At 39.9% G+C, this 19,693-nt stretch overlaps 1 protein-coding gene across 5 annotated transcripts in view; it reads right to left on the reverse strand.

The window, feature by feature from the left end:
• ESRRG (estrogen related receptor gamma) overlaps window positions 1–19,693 on the reverse strand; it is a 501,342-nt gene that overhangs the window by 289,405 nt on the left and 192,244 nt on the right. The window contains exon 1 of one of the 5 annotated variants that reach the window (XM_075064333.1): window positions 8,930–9,079. The exons of the other annotated variants lie outside the window; for them this stretch is intronic. Within the exon in view, the coding sequence (XP_074920434.1) occupies window positions 8,930–8,964 (35 nt within the window). The 5' untranslated portion in view covers window positions 8,965–9,079. Of the gene's footprint in view, window positions 1–8,929; window positions 9,080–19,693 lie in introns of those variants that run through there. 5 annotated transcript variants of the gene reach the window in all.

Raw genomic sequence — 19,693 nt, forward strand, 5'->3', positions numbered from 1 at the left:
CACAAACCTCCTGCAACAGTTTTCTTGGAGTGGGGATAAAAAGTCTGATTTGGATAGAGAGAGGATTTTTATTTAACTCTTTGTTTCATGACAAATAATTAGTGGTTAATTTAATGTAACTTCACATTTGCTTTCATGTTGGCAATAAAAATCTTAAAACCAGTATTCTTTGAAATCATGCATTTCCCTCTACACATACATGATTTTTGATCTAGTATTGTATAAAAGGGCAGAGGCCTAGAAAGGAATAAATCAACAACGGAAAGACAGATGCTGATGAAAATAAATGATACATATGTAAAATGTGTGAGAGGATGAGTGACAGTGTGTTGTGGGGATAAAAGTTTTGTTGCCATGGGTTTGAGATGACTGCACTTCCTGCAAGTAGCAAAGGCATAAATGAGTTATGGTCTTCCTAAACAAGGGACAAGACAAACTTCATACCACAAACTGAGGTACATATGTTGCTAGCCAAACAGTAGACCACTCCCATTGTCTTCAACAGGTGTTGAGGGTGCTTAGCATGTTGCAAGAAGCACTGGTCTTGCAAGATGGGCTCCAAGATCATCACTACTGTGAATGGAGCTTAGATACAGAAGTGAATATATGTAAATCTTTTGTGGTTTATACCATGGATCATGAAATGCACACCTTGGATTATAAAATAAAAAGAGTCTAGGTGACATTTAACACGGCCACATACAGAATGGATATAATTGGCGGTATGGTTCCATCAGAACCCCAGAAGGGGACTTTCCCAGGTATCATAACACTCCTTGCCACAATGTAATTAATAAAGGGAAGCAGATGGGGCATGAGAGGCACTCTGCTCCCTACCTGACTCCCTTCCTCGGCTCAGGGAAGTTGGGAGGGGCCCATAGGGTCCTGCAGAAACCTGAGTCATTAAAGGCTACTGCACCTGATTGTACCAGTCTTGTAAAGAACAGGGGAAGAGGATAGGAGAGACAAGAAAGCCTGTTGGGAAGGACCACTACCAGGGGAACTGCCTGTATGTCCACTGGAACTTGGGGTGTGTGCCTGGGTGAGGCACCTGGAAAGTCAAGCCTCTACAAACTATGTTCATTGAGTTGTTTAGCCAAACTACAAGCTCATAGTGGCATCAGGGTTCAGGACAACTTGGCCCTTTTATATATTTTAATTTGATGAACTCTAGACAACAAATTTAAAAGCTTCTCAAAGGAGGAGTGTATTATTATTAGATCCTGTTGTGATTTTTATGTGGGCATAGAACTGGTGCCTGTCTGTAATGGAGTATATATCTACACACACTATGCATCTGTATGTGAATATTACACACACAGCCACATAACAATGATACAATTTGAATGAAGCCTGGCCCTACTGGAATCAAAGGGAACACACCCATTTACTTCAATAGGGCCAAAAATTCACCACATTACTTCATATATTTGAAGTGCATATAAAAAGAATAGTGAGAATTCTACGAAAGAAAAGCAACTATTCATAGATTCCAAGGTCAGAAGGGACCATTCTGATCATCTGGTCTGACCTCCTCTATAACATAGGCTACAGAACTCCCCAAAAATAATTCTTAGAGAATATCCTTTAGAAAAACATCCACTCGAGTTAAAAATTGTCAGTGATGGAGAATCCACCATGACACTTAGTAAACTGTTCCAATCGTTAATTACTCTCACCATTAAAAATGTATACTTTATTTCCCATCTGAATTTGTCTAGGTTTAATTCCCAGCCTTGGGATTGTGTTATACCTTCCTTTGATACACTGAAGAGCCCATTATTAAATATTTGTACCCCATGTAAATACTTATAGACTGTAATCAAGTCATCCCTGCATCTTCTCTCTGTTAAGTTAAATAGATTGAGCTCATTGAGTCTATCACTATAAGGCATGTTTCCTAATCCTTTAATCATTCCCATGGCTCTTCTCTGAACCCTCTCCGGTTTATCAACAACAACAAAGGTATAGTGAATTGTCTAAGGAAATAAATGGCAAAGGGACATCAGACTTTAGCGAGAAAATAAGATGAACAAATACAGTGTATTAATGGGAACTAAACCTTGGAAAGGACTGATAGGTATGTTTCAAAGCTTTATGGGCAGCCTGCAAGTTGGATTCTGGAGCAAAACTGAGCTCCAAACCTACTACATCTTAAAGACTTGGCAAATGGTGAAATATGTTCTTGGAAATCGCTGAACTATTTTAGCTGAATTTTTTTTTAAATCAATCCGAGCTAGGCACCTGGCATGGGAAATTTCAATCCAAATGGCTGAAGTTTGGCAAAGTTATAAGCAATTGAACACAAGGTCTTACAATGGAAAGTGTTGAGCAACTTAGCTATAGGCAGCACTATAAGCACAACAATTCAGTACATTTAAGAAAAGGACTCTGACTCTGTTTCAATGCCTGTTTCTTTTGTTCTGACCTTTAAAAACAAATAAATCCTTTAAAAATATATTTCCCATACTACTGAAACAAAGAGATAACACACAGTTTTCCTGTGATGAGGAAAGACTCAAGTTCTTACCTTCCCTGATTCATCTCAAAACTAATATTTAGTACAGATTTCCTTTGGAGTTGATCAAACTTGACAAAAAAAATCTTCAAACTATGCCACGGTTCATTATTTGTAAGATTAGTCAAACTTTTGTTTTTTAAAATGAACTTTAAATTACCAGTAGTAATTTGTCTGGGGATCACAGACAGCACCTGGATCACACAGAAGAAAACAGGTGCAAATCAAGATTACTCAACATACTGATTTCATCCAGGTTGCTAAATTATCTTATTTCAGCATAATAGCATGGTTTAGGTAAATCCCTCTGTTCACAGTACTTTGCATTCTGAGGGAAGGTTGGTAGAGGTTTGGTGTTGTTTAAGGCAGCTCCCTGGTTTGCATTTCAGCCCACATCTAACAAATAAGCCCTGCACAGTTTGGCCAGAAGAGCTGGAGTCTCTGATGAACAGTTCATGGAGTTCTTCTCTCATATCCTGCATGGGAAAATCAGTCCCTATTGGGACATCTTTGATTTTCCAAGCTGCTCTGTCTCTCTAAAGGGCAACAGCAAAGAACAAAGAGTCCATGTACTGCTGTTCATCAGAGACTCCAGTTCTGCCAACCAAACCCTGCACAGAGTTCAACTCGCCTTCACTTCAGGGTTTAACTGCCTTGACTTTAATAGGTAACTACTCATAATTTGCATCCACCTATTTGTATGCATGAGCCTGTGCAAATGAGAGACTTGCTTAATAAACTTCCCTACCCTTCAACAAATAACTTAATGAAGTGCCTGGGCTTCAAGGCCTTGAAATGAAAAATGGTATTGTGGGATTAAGGGGTTTGTAATGTACAGAAGCAACAGTGGGGTAGCTTAGTTGTCATCATGAAGACAAGTGGTAGGCATTGTCGGAAGCATGTAAATAGCTTAAAAGCCTCTCAGTATCAGCAAGTTTCTTTCCTTCTCCCTTTCTCTATTAACGGACATGAAAAATTCCCACTGAAATGGGTATTTTCCAAGTATTAGATTTGAAAATACGTCTGAGCTATGGCTACTGACCTCTTAGAACTGAGTCCATGTAACATGTAACAAAATATCACTACATTCAAAGTTTTCCTTTGATTTTCTCAAGCAAGAAAGGATACTAAAAATTAAACATATTACTGAATTAGCACATTCCAGCAAAAAGGAGAACAAAATATTGTGGCACAGATAAATACTAAGTCTAGTAATAATCTGAAAGAAAATCAGTCTTCCATGGTACTCTGGATAACTAGTCACTTTTGTCCCCTGTATGCTACTAATCTGACTCCCTCTCTTCATGTTATTTGCAGCATGAAAATTGTGTTTGAATGTCAGCAATGATGAGAAAGTCCTGACCAAAGAATATAAAACGAAGGCTCAAGTGTGTTGGAGGTCACTAGGGTAGATCCTTTTCAGACACCAGGAAGGGATTTCTTAGTGTTGGGTAAGACACTCTGTCTGGGTAGAGTAGACTATCAGTGAGTTTCTCTATTTGTTTATATAAATGGGCCAATGCCTTTTGAAGCACTTCAGAGCACTTAACTAAAGCAAACAAGCACTTGAACTTTAAATAGCTAACAAGAGGAGCTATTGACAAGCGTAACTTTACTTAGTTAATCTTAATATCATTGGGAACTTTAATTCATACAGTTTTACAGCGCTACATGAAGGGACACACCAGAGTCTTATCTCAGCTTAGGCTCCACATACAAGACTCACGATAGATGAAAACAGAACTGCAGCTGCTTGTTCCCTTTTAATTTCTTCCTTTTTTTAGACACACCCCCTTCACTTTTTCTTTCATGACATCTCTGGACCCACATTAAATGTCAACAGCTATGCTTTGTTTTGAAATCGGAGTCTTTGGTGGTAAAACTGCTTTTTCCCTTTCTCTCTAAATGATACAGAATGTGTATGTTCCTAGATGGCAATCCTAGATACAACTGAACATATTTTTGATAAGTACAAGCATCTCCAAAATGAATTTTGAAGGCATTATGCTAATGTAAGTCAGTAAATTTTATTTCTGAAAATATTAAAATATAATTTGGTTTTTGCCCAAGTTATGCTGATCATATCTAATGTTAAAATATGGCCCAAGGTTTCTCTTCTCTCTTATACCGAAGTACCTCAGGGTTATTCCTGAGCTATACAGCCACAAATAAAAAGAGAACTTGGCCCTACAGGTGAAATTTTTCAAATTGCTGAATTCCTGGTTACCTGTGGATTTTTAACCATGATCTAGGTAGGAAAAAGTTTGGTAAAAATTATGCTATCAATTCCCAATGGGTGGATAATGCTCTGAGAGTGAGCTACATTACAAAAATACATGGTCAATGTTCAACAAATAGATAGTCACATTTCTGGGGCTGCACTTGAGAGTGTTTTATTAGTTTCTAAAGTGCCTCCCTTTGGGTTTACAAACACATAAGAAACTTCCTAGTTATTGCTTTATCTACAATTACAATGATCACCTGCCTGCCCCAGACTAATACAATCTGAGACACATATACATTTCTGCTGAGAAATCAGCCTCCCAATGGATAATCTGAAAGATTATTCTATTGTCTTGGACAACATTTTCAAAAAATTGCACATACTGCAAATAGGTCATATATCATGCACCTTCTCAGCTGGACACTGTCAAATCAGGTTTACTATCACAAAGGGTTGTATTCCAAAATGAAACAGTAGGGATTTCTGCATTTTGTGGCATGGCCATACTGATTTTTAGCCATCGAATCCCGCCAAGATAGACCACGTCAATGCAAGTAGGTAACGGCCAAAACTTGGTGTGTGAGACACATCTTTCAATTCCAAAACAAGTACACATCATTACTCATAATCCTGCAAATCCCTTCTCAAATTGTGGATAAGGCTGTGGGACTGGGAAATTTCCTTCTGGCTTTGTTCTCTCATGCAGAGTTCATAAAATACTTAAAGCAAACTAACTGAAGCAGCCTTTGCTTGTCTCTAAATATTGCAGTTTCAAAGGAAGCTGGTAAATGATTATTCGGCTACATTTTCGAGTTCATTTAGGTGCAAGGAAATTTCATAGTGCTAGTCTGAGTGACAGAGTTTTCCTTTAAGCGACAGTAGGGTTGTCATTAATGTATATTTATTTGGTTCTTCAAACTTCAATTAGTTCAGTGCATACAGAACAGTAGAAACAACAGGAGTGGTTTATTATGGTATTCATGCCCCTCTTGAGCCAAATGCTTAGGGCTCTGCCATCTGAAATGAAGAAGACATGGCTATCTGAAATAGAGATGGACCCAAACCATGAAGTCTGGATAAATCATAACTTTCCCAGAGTTCAAGGGTTTCAGATCTGACCATATACACACCTTAAAAGAAAAGAGGGGGTGGCAGGGTCAGGAAGGAGGGAGGGTTAGCTGCAAAGAGCTTGGATCTAGTATTCTGGTACTGGCCTATCTCTAACCTGAGGTAAAAGCACAATTGGTGATCAGTTCTGAAGAATATAAGCTTCAGTGTTTTAGCCTACAAAAACCTTATGTTCTTTTTAAAAGCCAAGAACATGTTGATCCAAGAGTAGAATTTCAACCTTTGAAATGACAAAATATAGTTTTTCTGTTAGTATTTTAGGGCAACACCTGATGCCTGGTCAAATGTCTTGCTAGTTCTGTTAAAAAAAAATATGGATTTAAGAGTGTGAACTTTCAGTGATAAAATATAAGTCTAGGCACAATTGCTGAAGAAAATAGCTTTAGAAATTCTCTAATACTCTAAGTTATAATTGGGTTTTAATGTATAAAATGGCTGAGTAATTTAAATGTTTGGAAAAGAAAACAGTCCTTCCCAGAGTTTATGAAGTGGTAAGCCTATTTCTTATAACGATTAACTGTGAATCATCATTCCAAACATGAGCATCTACTAACATATGCTCCGTACAACTGATGCTGTAGAGTGACAGTTTTACCAAATTAACACTTAAGTGTCCAATTCTGATCTAAATCTGTTTTTACACTGGCGCAACTCCACCGATTTTTGTGGAATTACTCCAAACTCACACTGGTAAATAGCAAGTGAGATCAGACTAGGCCCTTGTTCCTGTCAGCCCTTAGCACATCTGGGGAATGAAAATAGAAATGTATATATAGATGGAGCGAATGAGTATATATCACAACATTCCCACTGGAGATTGAAAGCAAAAAGAAAATCGATAGTATCAGAAAAATAATATAATAGTCCTTAATAAAAATGTTGTGAGTAGCAAATACATACTAAAAGGAAAGTGAGATGAAGTAGATACAGGATATAAAGTGTGCCTTTGGGTAACAGTAACATCCCAAATGACACAGAATTCTAAAGCCCACATACAACAAAAGATACTATAATAGAGTTTGGAATACATTGCAAGCAACAAGATCCAATTATCTGGAAAGCTCTCGAAGAGCCTGTGATTTTGCACTTAAGTAAAGAGAAGTGAGAAATTAAAAAGGAGAAGAAAAGTTCAGAATAGATGGGTTGAGAGAAAAAGGGCAAAGACAAAGAATGAGTCGGACCAAAAAAAAAAAAAGATCTTCTCGTATGTATTTATACTGCAGCCATCAACGAGGTATCGGAGCACCTTACAAAATTGCAAAGAGCCATATGCAGTTTTAACATCCTGCATTTCTGGGTCTCTCCCTCTTCAAAAAAATAATAAATGGCAATTTTTGTTTTTTAAACTTTAAATGGTTTATTATTTATGATTATATTCATTATTGTGAGAGGTTAAAGATGAGACTTGCATTTTATGGGGAAGATGTTGGAGATCTGAGGAAACCATGGGTCAGCATCTGAAAAATCTCCCATCTCCCACACTAATGTGTCTCAGCTTTGTAGGTAACAGTCCCACTGTGCCTGCAAACAGACCTACTGTGGTATTGGCTGGTCATAGGGAGGAAGAGATAGTAAATCAGCACCATGGATTCCGGGGTTAAAAGACTAGGATCAGAACCTTCTCTTCTATCCAGTATTCAATGACAAACTGACAGGAAGCTAAGAAAAGGACTTCATAAATCATGACAAGGGCCCCAAAATTTATGTTTACACAGCACCTTGCTATCATAGGTCACAGTCTTGCGACTGGAGCAACACAGATAGACACTCCTCCCCGATGGCCAGCCAGGACCCCAATTAAATTCATAACAGTTCTGTGCAACTGCAGGGATCAGCTCATGCAGAGCAGCTTCCAAAACAGGGATCATAGCCAACTTATTTCACAGCCTCTTGTTAGGTTCTTCCCTGCTACATACTTCAATGCAAGTATTTACCCTCTTCAGCCATTTTTAAGCATATGAATTAAGTCCACATGAGCAAGAAAATACAGCTTAGTAAGATGGAAACTCTCTCCTTAGCTTATGTTGGTATGGACGGTAACCTCTGAGCAGGAGGTGGTCCACTGGGATATGTGATGGGCATTACAGGTGAGATAAACACAAAAATTCAGCTGTGCTCTGAATTTCTCTACATTTGTGGGTTTAAATCAGACACTAAGAATTACCTTAATGCAGGCTGCATGGTTTGAGGTTTTTTTCCCCTCCCTTCATTTGTTTGTTTTGTTTGAGAATTAATAAAAACAAATCACCAAAGGTACTGCAGCAATGGAAGGCAATTTACCTGATTCTTTGCAGAGTAGCTAAAGGACAAAAAATTATTGTTTTTCTATACTGCCAGCTCTGTTCTGAACATTATGTTGTCAGAACTGTCTTCATTCCCGTAAAACCCTACATGTGAAAATCCCTGTTGTAGCATTTTCGTATTCTAACTACTTGTCTAAACACAATTACTTATCCAGGTAAAAAGCATCTCAATGTTCTTCAAAGTGACATTAAAGTAGGAGATGATTTTTTTGTTTTGAAGACATTTCCCTCTACAAAAGCCATCTTATTGAGCAACTAAGTATTTTAGCTTTTCGGGCCTGATCCAAAACATATCAACTCAAATGAATCAGGACCATAACAAATAACTCCCCTTACAATGCATTGTGATACCTGCTTGGTAACTTCTAGGATTTCCATCAACCATGGTTGGCAGGCTCAGGGTTTTCAACAGTAATTGTCCCGTCTTAATATTTCTTCTATATATCTTATTGCAAGATTAAAACATCTACAAGTCTGTGATTAGTGACTAAATTTTTCTGACAAGGGCTGATAACCAAAACACATGATCTGAACACCCCAAACTCTTAGGAAGTTCATGATCTGAATCCAGATGTAGACACACTAACTGGGACCCATATTTAATATTTGTGTGTTTCTATGAAGCAATATATTTGAGAAAAGGCAGCAAAGTAAATGTTCCTGGTTCTAATCATCCCACCCCCAACCTCCGGTGGTTTATTTGTGCACATTTCACCAGACAGGCCAGAGGGAAATGACCCCCCTTCATGAACTCACCATCCTTTTCTAGTCACATTCACTATGCATTGCATTAGAAAAGATCGAAACGGTGTTTAAATATTTTGGCGGGTTTTGTTATGGCCAGATCGCTCACTTCCTCTGGGACACACAAAGCCTCCTCTGGCAATGAAACAGCCAAAATGTCAGCAAATCCTATAGAACAGAAAACGGTCTGTCAATGTAAGGCCTAAATGAATCTCCATTTAAAAAAAAAAAAAAAGCAACATCCACTTTTTATTAACATTTTTTTCACCCTCTAGAAACTTTGTAAGAGCATTACAATGTATTCATCACAAGGTGCTATTAGAGCTCAGCTCACTTTAAGTGTTACCAATTCATGGACAGATTAGAGGGCACATTAATAACATAGTTAATATGAAGTGTTTAGAGCCTCTACGTCGGTGACAAATACGACTCAACCAAATTTCCTGACCATTGAGGCCACGGAGGAACAATTTGGTAGATTTCATCAACAGTTCTAATTATGTTCCTGTCAAGTTGAGAACAAAGTAATCCATAACTGGGGGGCTGCTCAGAGACAGTTGCACACAAGAGTAATTTATGCCCAAGACACAGGGCCCTTTCTGTAGTTAGTGTGCACAACGCTTGACTAACAAGTGGGTTCAAAAAGGAATTTATTATGGAAAACACAGCCCTCTAACTCTGAGTGGCTTGTCAGGTGTAAGCTTATGAGGAGTTATGAGGTAAAGACTTCTAGTAAGTCTTGTTTATACAAGCATCTGGAGTTCATGCTCTCCGCAGCCTCCGTAACTGTATGTTGTAAGATGTAGGACTTTTCCTTGACTGCTCGTATAGTTAAAGCCACCCCTCTGTAGAGGGACTGAGAGAGAGTTTAAATATGACAAAAGAATCGATAAAATATGATGGTGAAGTGAAGATTCCACCTTCATGTTATTTTCTTTTAAAAGAACATTTCAATCTTTAGGATGTCATCATCAAGATTGCAGAGGCTAAATATTGTAGAGACCCTTTTATGATTCTATAAATAACAGACTAATGAAACATGCAAAGAAATTATTAGTAACAGTAAACTGAAATGTCACAATACACTGTGCATGGTTCATGCTGCAGCTGAACTAGAGACAGACTGAGAAAAGGAAAGGGGAGAAGAGAAGGGGGAGAAGCTGTCATGTAATTTTGAGTCATTTTCCACTGTGATCTATATTGGGATGCAGCTTCCATTCTTTCAAAACAGGGTAATTTTATATATGACATTCTTGTTACTTTTTGCAAAAAAGGTAAAAATGCCTCCCTAGTGCTAGGAAACAGATTAAAGCTAGAAACACGCAATTAGAGTTGACGATCTTTGTTAGCAATAAGTTGTTAGTAAAAATAGAGTGATATTTTAAAAATTAAAATTAAGAACAATACTTGAAAGTGTGGAGGGAACCAAAACTAAGAGCATTAGCAAAAAAAAATAAAAAATCCTTGAAAAACTATGTCATTCACAATGATTTCTGCTTAGTGAATCTTAAAACAGAGCTCTCTATAGTGTATATTGTGGCCACTAGTTTTATGTCTTTATTTAAAAAGAGAGGAAAACATTCAAAGCTTCAAAAACTTTGTCATAACATAGCCTCCTCTTTGATAGTGGATTAAATAGACTTCTAAAATAGCTGCTGATCTGATCAGAGATACAATGCCATTTAATGGCCTGAACACAGACCTAAGAACTGCACAGTTCTAATTCTACTCCAGACACTGACTTAGTATGTGACCTTCGGAAAGTCACTTGCTGTCTCCTTTTCTCCATCTGTAAAATGGGGATAACAATACTTTCCTTGCCTGCCAGGGTGCTGCAAATATTCAAGCTTTGGCCCAATTGTGTTAACATGCAGAAACATGTATTGATACAAGGTCTTTGGTTTGGCAGCCATGTTGTCTACCCTGTCTACTGAATTTTCTGTGCTACTTCAATACTATCTCCTCAACACTAGTAGAATTTTGGCACAAGAACAGCGATATCTGTGAAACATTAAAAAGAAAAAAAAGCACTATTATTTAGCCAACTTCATTCTTTTATGCTCAGTTTTACTAAAATGCATCACCTGGACCCATCCTTTCTTCCACTTCGTTTTGGGCAATTTCCCAGCAGCTGCTGAATAAAACACTACTGGTCTCTTAAACCAGAAACGGGTTGAATTATTATTTTCACTTATTCAGCACTTTCCATTAAAGGAAGTCAAAGCACTTCAAACATTAGGGACTTAAGCCTCACAATAAAAACTCATGAGGCAGGGGAGAAGTTTAACTACAGCGGACTGGAGGATGACCATTCTGTTCCACAAGAACATTTGAGGTTCTGGGATTTGTTTTCACTCCACACTGAAACCAAAATGAAACCTTTCAAATGTTTTCATGAAAAAAGATACATGTAAAAATGCCCGTTTTCAAACTGAAAAGCTAATGTTTTCGATTAGGGAAGATGCATCCAAATGTCCTAGTGAAAGAGAAAGGATGTGGGAAGCCTGGTGTTAGGGCATCTGTCTCTGTTGGGAGGAACCCAAATTCAGGGTCCTGCTGTAACACAGAGATTTTAATCCCAGCTCACTCTGATTCAGGCAGAGCAGGAACTTGAACCTCTGTCGCCCTAACCACCAGGTTATAGAGAATGTAGACAAGCCCTAACATTCACATTACCCGCTGGATCGATGGGCAGCGATCGATCCACCGGGGGTCGATTTATCGCGTCTAGTCTAGATGCGATAAATCGACCGCTGAGTGCTCTCCTATCAACTCCGGCACTCCACTGGGGCAAGAGGCGCAAGCAGAGTTGATGGGAGAGCGTCAGCCATCGACTTACCACAGTGAAGACACTGCGGTAAGTAGATCTAAATACGTTGACTTCAGTTACGTTATTCAAGTAGCTGAATTTGTGTAATTTAGATCAATCTCCCTTCTCCCCCTGAGCGTAGACCAGGCCTGAGTCAGTTGGTCTCACATCCCACCATCTCATCTCCCCCTGACCCCTCAACACACACACACACACACACACACACACACTCCCTCCCTCCTTCCCTCTCCAGCCCTGTTTCAAAAATGTCTTGGCTGAAACTGAAACATTTCAGCTACATATTTTGGCTTTGTTGAAATTTCATTTCAACTGAAAATGTTCCAAAGGGCTCCAACTTAAACCAGATGGGGAAACAGAGGAAAAGTGACGTTAAATCACACTGAATTCTGAAGCAGAGTCATGAGCCACACTCAGATTTTAGAAGTCCCCAGCTTTGTGCTTTAGCGACAAGACCACCCTTCTGCTCTCAGTGAATTGTCACGCTGCATCGTGCTTACGTTATAAAACACATTTTAACGAAAGTATGGCAGAAGCATGATGATCCCATTGAGTTTTGAACATCTAATACCTTGTGAATGAGAGCCGGAAAACTCATTTACTGCTTTATCAAATCTCTAGTTTGTATGTAGAGCATAAACTGGCTACATTTGCTAATATGGCAGATTGACCCATCCCATATATTATCAAAACTCATCAAAGTCTGCTGGAGGACATAGCTAGAGCCACTCATTATCTTTTGCATTAGCTACCTCACTAGCACCTCTACCAATATATTTTCCTGTAATACAACTGTCTTGATTGAGCAGAGAAATCAGCAATTTGGAACATTACAACAGTTAGAGAGAGATAACAGGACTAGACCCATAATGGTATTCTGCCTCCCCATTCAATCTGCTGTTATTGGGTGCAAACTGAAGCCTGTCATGCTAGATTTACACTGCAGTTATCCATTGCTGGGCCCTGGAAATTCATACCATTAATTAGATACATATTTTTGGAGTTTTATTCATTCAGATTATTTCCCCAAAAGTTTATTAAATACATGCAGGGGGGCAAGGAGAAAAAGATTTACCGGAACTCCTTAAAATTTACACCAGAGTGTGTTTTTCAGACAAAATGATAGCTTACAAAATGACAACATATAATTTAATAACCAAAAAAACTGGATGATAGAATTAGCTTAGTTGTAACAATACCAGTGCAAATATCATTATAAGTTTAGATGCTGTACAGTCCTATTACTGAATATGTGATATTTATCATCTTATCCAGGACACTGTACAATTTTTGGTTATAATCTTGAGGAATAGTGTTCTGTGTGTCTGGAATCACACATCCTATATGTCTGGCTCCTTTGTGTCCATAGGCATTGACTCTGGAGGTGCTCTGGGGCTGGAGCACCCACAGAAAAAAAAATAGTGGGTGCTCAGCACCTATGAGCAGTCCCAAGGATCAGTGCCTCCCCCTCCCCCCAGAGCCTCCAGCCTGCTGGCGGCCCTGCTGATCAGCTCCTTACCCTTCCTCCCCGCGCCTCCCACCCGCCATGGATGAGCTGTTCAGCAGCATGCAGGAGGTGCTGGGGGCGGGGGAGGAGCCAGGGCAGAAAGAAGTGGGGAGTGATCAGGAAGAGGCAGGGTGAGGGTGGGAGCTGGGCCTGGGGTGGAACAGGGATGGGAAGAGGCATGGCATGGGTGGGGAGCTGGAGGAAGGGATGGAGTGGGGATGGGGGTCAAGCACCATCTGGGATTTGAGTAGGTCAGTGCCTATGTGTGTGTGTGATATCACGTGACACAATTCTGTCACATTTTTACTATTCTTTGCGTACACACACACACAGTTCCATGTATAGTCCACTACACAACTGGCTAGGGATGTGACCAGGTTTATTCACCTTCCTCCAAAGCATCAGGTACTAGCCATTACCAAAATGTAGGATGCCAGAACTGATGGTCTAACCTACTGCGGCAAATCGTATGTTCCTGTTACCAAATTTCCCTCAATAAGGTTTGATAGAGGCATGGGTCACATAACAGAGCCTCCTATGCCTCATGCAGATTTGGATACCATGAAAAGGAGAACACTTGCTGACCTATTATCCTCATTTTGTGACCTGTATCATCTTTCAAAGAAGATTTACATCAAACCACAGCCATTCAGTGGACTTGGGGAGAGGCACGTTTGTAGATGTGAATGTACTAGATAATAAAAATACAATTGCATCTCTAGTAATATTCCAGCCACTTCTCATTTAATTCTGTGGCCTCACTGATTAGAGTATAATCTGTTTTTAGCACTATCTGTCAAAATGTTTCTGATTATTTTGAAGTTATGCATAAGACAGCCATACCTACTTTCTCAGGTAGGATGGACACTTGTTAATTCTGGTCACAAATCTCTTTCAATACCAACACCAGTAATAATAACTTTTGAGGGTCATTGGTAGATTTTACATGGTAATTCCAGAGCTCACTAAATCCCATTAATGACCAATTCCTTTTGATTGGAAAAATATTCAAAAAACTGCTCAATTCCCATTTGGTGGTTTAGCACCACAAATTCCAGCAGCCATGGAAGGTAGCTTTCTGTTGGTTAAAACTTCTGACAAGTAAAATTCAATATGGAGGGAATAAAATAAGAAAGAAATTAAAGTGCTCTCTCACCAGTGAGTTAAAACCCAGCAGCTGTAAGTCATTGAATTTAACTGCACATCTTTTGAGGGTTTTTTTCTGTTTTTATTTCTGAAATCACAGGAACTACCCAGCCTAGCAAGACTGTAATCACTCAGCAGGAACCTGGCACAAGCACAATACAACCACCAGCCAGGTGGCAGGAAAATGAAGGAAATCTCTCTCTCCCTCTCTCTATGTTGTTTAAAAGGGGCTCGGCGTGAATGAATCTTCCCGGTAGTCACCAACAATTTCTTATTCTTTCCGAGCAATCATCAATTTCAGCATCAAGTGGTTCAGTAGATCTACAACTGGTAGTGGCAGCAGAGTAAGCTCAGCATGCAAACATTTTGGCTAATTTAAAACCCTTGTGCTGCCGAATCAAACATGACAAGACAACAGTAAAAAGAGAGGCTATTATCCCAAATGAAAGCCCAGATAGCTGAAATTGGTTTGAGTGGCAGAGACAAAAGATGTGGAAGGAGCAGGGACAACCGAGAATGATAATCCCAGATAACACACACACACACACACACACACACACACACACACACACACACACACACACACACCCCCCCACAAGGAGGGAAAAGGCAACATTTCCAAGTTCTACAGCCAGGCAGACAAAATACACTTAAAAGGGATACAAAATAAACTGCTACATGATAAAACATTTGCCCCATGGGTAAAGAGATACTTAACTTACAAGAGATGTAACCCTTTCGATAGAAAAACGAACACTCAGAATACTAAAGCTGTCATTTCCTACCTGAATTAATGTCCTGCTGCCCAACGTTCATTACCATAAGGTGGAGGAGTCAGAAGCACTGATTTAGGATAGAGTAGCCTTAAACTGAAAATAAGACGTTGTGGGCTATTTTTGAATGCCCGCTAAATCCACATAGCTCACCAAGTTCCCAGATCTCAAAAAGCTGGGGGGGGAGGGAAAGTGGAGAGCAAGGGAATTAATTTGGAAAACCACAAGCAGACTGATGATGTTCAGAGCCACAAACCTCGGTGATGGCTTACAGCACACAGAATGATGACCTATGGGATCAGTGGAGACCAAGCAAGTTGTCTTTTGCAAGATTAACAATTTAAAAGTGCTGAAATTAATTTTGTTTAATAGCTGTGGGTGCAGACTCCTTACAAAGTAGGTTGCAAGGTCAGCAAGCCTCCTAAAGCCTTTTAAAATGCAGCTTTTTATAGGGACAGGAGATTTAGGGTGGCTCAGGGCTTAAAGACCTGAAAAGCAGAAAAAAGGTAAAAGGTCAGCTCCTACCACTTCCCAGATCTTGGGTGAACATATTTGTTTGGCCCCATTCTATGACACACATTTACTGATCCATTTAAGACTATTTTAGCTTATATGGGTTTCAAATGGTAGGGGAAGTGACAGGAAGACAGTGTGAGAAATGACACATAAAAGAAGTAATAAAACCAGACACAAGAACCAGACTAACCAGTATGTAGCAAGTTCCTCTGCATCACACAGCAATGTGCTTACTTGCACTGGATGGGAGGGGAGCAAAGGGTAGGATGAGGGAAGGCAAGGGAGGGAGAAAGGGAATACTCACATCCTTTTCATCTTTCAAAAGTAGTTCATTCATGATTCACATCAGCCTGCTTCTACGAGACTGGTACAGCATAAATCACTGCACTAAACAAAGTGTTTAAAGCAACAGCCGGACTTAACTCTGAAACCAAACTCAGCCATTTCAAACATACTTGCTAAACTTCACACACATCTCACTCCACATATGTATGTGCTACCACTCAGAGAAAGAATGAAAATATACAATATATAACTAATATATAAACATTATAGGCCTACTTTTTGAGCACAGCATCCAGCAAACCACAGAAGAAGAGTTCAAACTGGGTGCATCTGCAGGCACTAATAATTGTGCCTGTGATATTTTCCTCCATTGGAGGCCAGGAGTTTGGGATGGCTGCATTCCTTATTCAGCATTGTCTTGCAAATTATTCTGGGGAGTGCCAAGTTGTGTAAAAACATGGGCATAAGAATTTGAGCAAGATTCCTATTGCACAAAGCTGTGCAAAAACTGTAAAAACTGCCACTAAATCCATCTGAAAAGGGATATAACAAGATGAAGCACTCAGCTGTCTGCACTGGACAGTCACAAACATGTCTTCTCAACACAATATGGCAAGCCAGGTGAGAATCTGATTTAACAAGACGGATACAGAGTGGCAGGCCTGGCTTCATCATGCAATCATGTCTTAACCTTTCCTCCAACATAAAGGGGAAGGCAGAGCTTGCTCTTCGGAAGAAAAGAAAAAGATATAAAATGTAGGCCTCTAATCTGAAAGCTTTCTGATACACATAGTATATCCGGGAACACCCAGACTTATAGAGTAAAAGAAACCACGTTGACCTTAAACTTAAAAGGTATGTGGGAATGTTTTTTGGTGTAAAAGAGATGCAGGCATTAGAGAAAGGTGTTGTAGCATACAATGAGAAGGAGTTGTGATGGTTTCTTTAGACTGAAGAGGCCATTTCCTGACAATGAGGTAACTTGCTGATCATTAGAGAAGACGGAATTAATTCTGCTGCAAGCTTCTGTCTGACAGTGGCCGGAGCAGATGCACCAGCCATTTTTCTCTACCTGTCCCAGTGGGAGTTAGAACAAAGGAAAACGAGACTCACAGAAATACTGAAGACTCCACAAGGAAATTGTTTTCGATACATATTCAAACTGCCACAGAACACCATGTGCTATTAACTAACATATGCTTCTGTATACAATATTTTTGCTCTCTTTTTGTCTCAAAGCTGAATTCATATTCTCACACAGCAGTTCAAGGAAACCCCAGTTCGCAGTTCAGCAAGGCATTACTTAAAAGGCAAGCCTGATTCAGGTCCTTAGGGCATCTCATCCATCCTGTGTGTGGATGGCATTCACCACCAAGGGACCCCATTAGGAAGGAAGGGCAAACTGAAATCCTAACCCAAAGCAGTGTGAAACGGAGCACCAATGTACTGGTACAGCAGCGATGGATGAGATTCCATTTGTCTTCAAAAGCATGGGAAGCCAATATATCTACTTCATCACAAACTCAACTTTACTTTCCAACCTTGTAGTGTACTTAAAGCAAAAAACGTAGATCAGCTTTCTATCTGGAGATGCAGCAGAAGGGAAACGTCACCCAAGGCTCCAATTAAATAGACTGTAAGTGATGCACTTACAATGTAACCCCATGCCACAGACCACCCTGAGATACACTGACTGTGTGTATAATCAGTTGATCAGGAAGGCTTTGCCACAAGCTACAAAACGTTTCCTTTCACCTCCATACAGTGGAATAATACTCAAAAGCTTCTTATTCTAGTGCAAAACCTGCTGGTAAATGCTGCTTCTATACAAGTGCTACAGATATTAGAGTTTCCACAAATACTCCAAATGGTTTAGCTTCTCCTTTATTGTCATACTGCAGCCACAATAGCTATTTAACTGACCCCGTCACTGCACTGCTGTAAGGGCAATGTTTTGTTTCTGCTCTTGAGCTGGTTTTGAGAGAGATGTTCTAGATCTGGAGAAACTCGGCCAAATTCACTTCTGGTGTAAAGTGAAGCCACAAACTTTATTGGCTTCAAAGCAAACAGTTACTTCACACAGACCCAAAACTGACAAAGAACAGGACCTGAGCCTCATGTTGACCAGTGCAAGATGTATGGTAAATAAATCCTTAATGATCTATAATCTTATCATCAACAACAAGTCACCTGGTCTGGGTCCCAGAAACCTGGCTGGCTGATGATACAGGCCTGGGGTTGGCTTACCTCATTCCTTTCCTTCCCTGCTCCCCACCTCTTACAACAAACCCAGAAGTACATATCTGGATGTAACATATCCATTTGATTTCTTTCTGGGGTTAAATGCAAAAAACACACACTCAGATCAAAATTCTTTGATTGCATTCACCAAATCTGCATGTCCAGAGAGCTGACTAACCTGGGCATTAACGCTATCAAAGCTCAGACACTATAGTTTCCCAGCTCACATTAACACTGCCTAACATACAATAAACCTCAAACAACTCTTGTAGAAAGCTTCAACAATCATTCAGATGATGCCTCTGATAAGAGGAGGTTTGGGGCTATCTAAAATCTCTCTCTTAGATTTCTCACAGGTAATCTACCTTACTCATTGGACTGCACGTAAACATAAGAAATGCAAGAACCATTCTCCTCAGCTGGTCAGCCCACTTCCTCTTCCAGGTGGAAACTCTCTCTACTGCAAGACAAGAAAAAGCCACCTCCATAGTCTGGCCAGAAAACTCTTGGAGTTTGCCAAATCCAAAAAACGTATTTACAGAAAACCCTGCCCAACCTAGAGGCCAAAAAGCAGACAGAAAAAAAGCAGGAAGGAATGGAGTGGCAAAAAAAGGAGGTCTGATACTGACAGACTCAGATACAGATAATGCTGCCATACTAGAGGTAAAAACAACCTACTTCTCCTCTGCCATGGAAACAGCAAAAACACGCCCTACAGAACTCTTCTGGACCACTCTTCTGGAGAGAGTTCCTGAGAACATCTGTCTACCTCACAGAAATTACCACAACAACTGGGACTAGTAGGCAACCTTGCTGGCAGTCCAAGGAAAGATGTCAAAGACTGATAAGGCATGGATACTCAATGAACCCCTTACCCTTAGTTTCTGTTTACCTTTTGAAAGAACGGTAACCATTAAGTGTCAAGCATGGGAGCACCCCTCAAACTTGTGTTAAAAATGGTTGTTCCAATGATGTTATCAGGGTCAAATGTACTCAGTGCTCATTGTGGCAAAGCACACGGGCACCCTGCTACTTCTACTGGGTATCTAACAACCTTTCCTGCAATGGACTTTGGACTCAGTTGACTATGTCCACGCAAGTGGGAAAAATGCTTGGGAGAGCTGGTGGTCTTGACATCCAAGATCAAACCCAGCAGAATCATTCAAAGAAATCACATACTTACAAATGGTCCCTCCAGGTCAGAGTGGAGGCTTATTGGTAAGACCATACAGGGAAGGATACACTGCCACTGCCTGTCCTGCACCAGCTCTGGGGATAAAGGACCTGATCCAAAGTGCACTTAAAATCAGTGTTTATTAGTTTCAATGGACTTTAGATCTGGTCCAAACAGAGGATGTCCAAATCCACCGTTGTTACTTGAGCACCAACATTTACTAAATATATTCAGCAAATTAACCAAAGTGAGGAGTTCTATTAAAACTCCATTCAGCAAACAGGTGTGAGAGGAGGAAGCAGCACCC

This window comes from Chelonoidis abingdonii, chromosome 3, assembly GCF_003597395.2.
Source record: "Chelonoidis abingdonii isolate Lonesome George chromosome 3, CheloAbing_2.0, whole genome shotgun sequence".
NCBI classification, from domain to species: domain Eukaryota; kingdom Metazoa; phylum Chordata; order Testudines; family Testudinidae; genus Chelonoidis; species Chelonoidis abingdonii.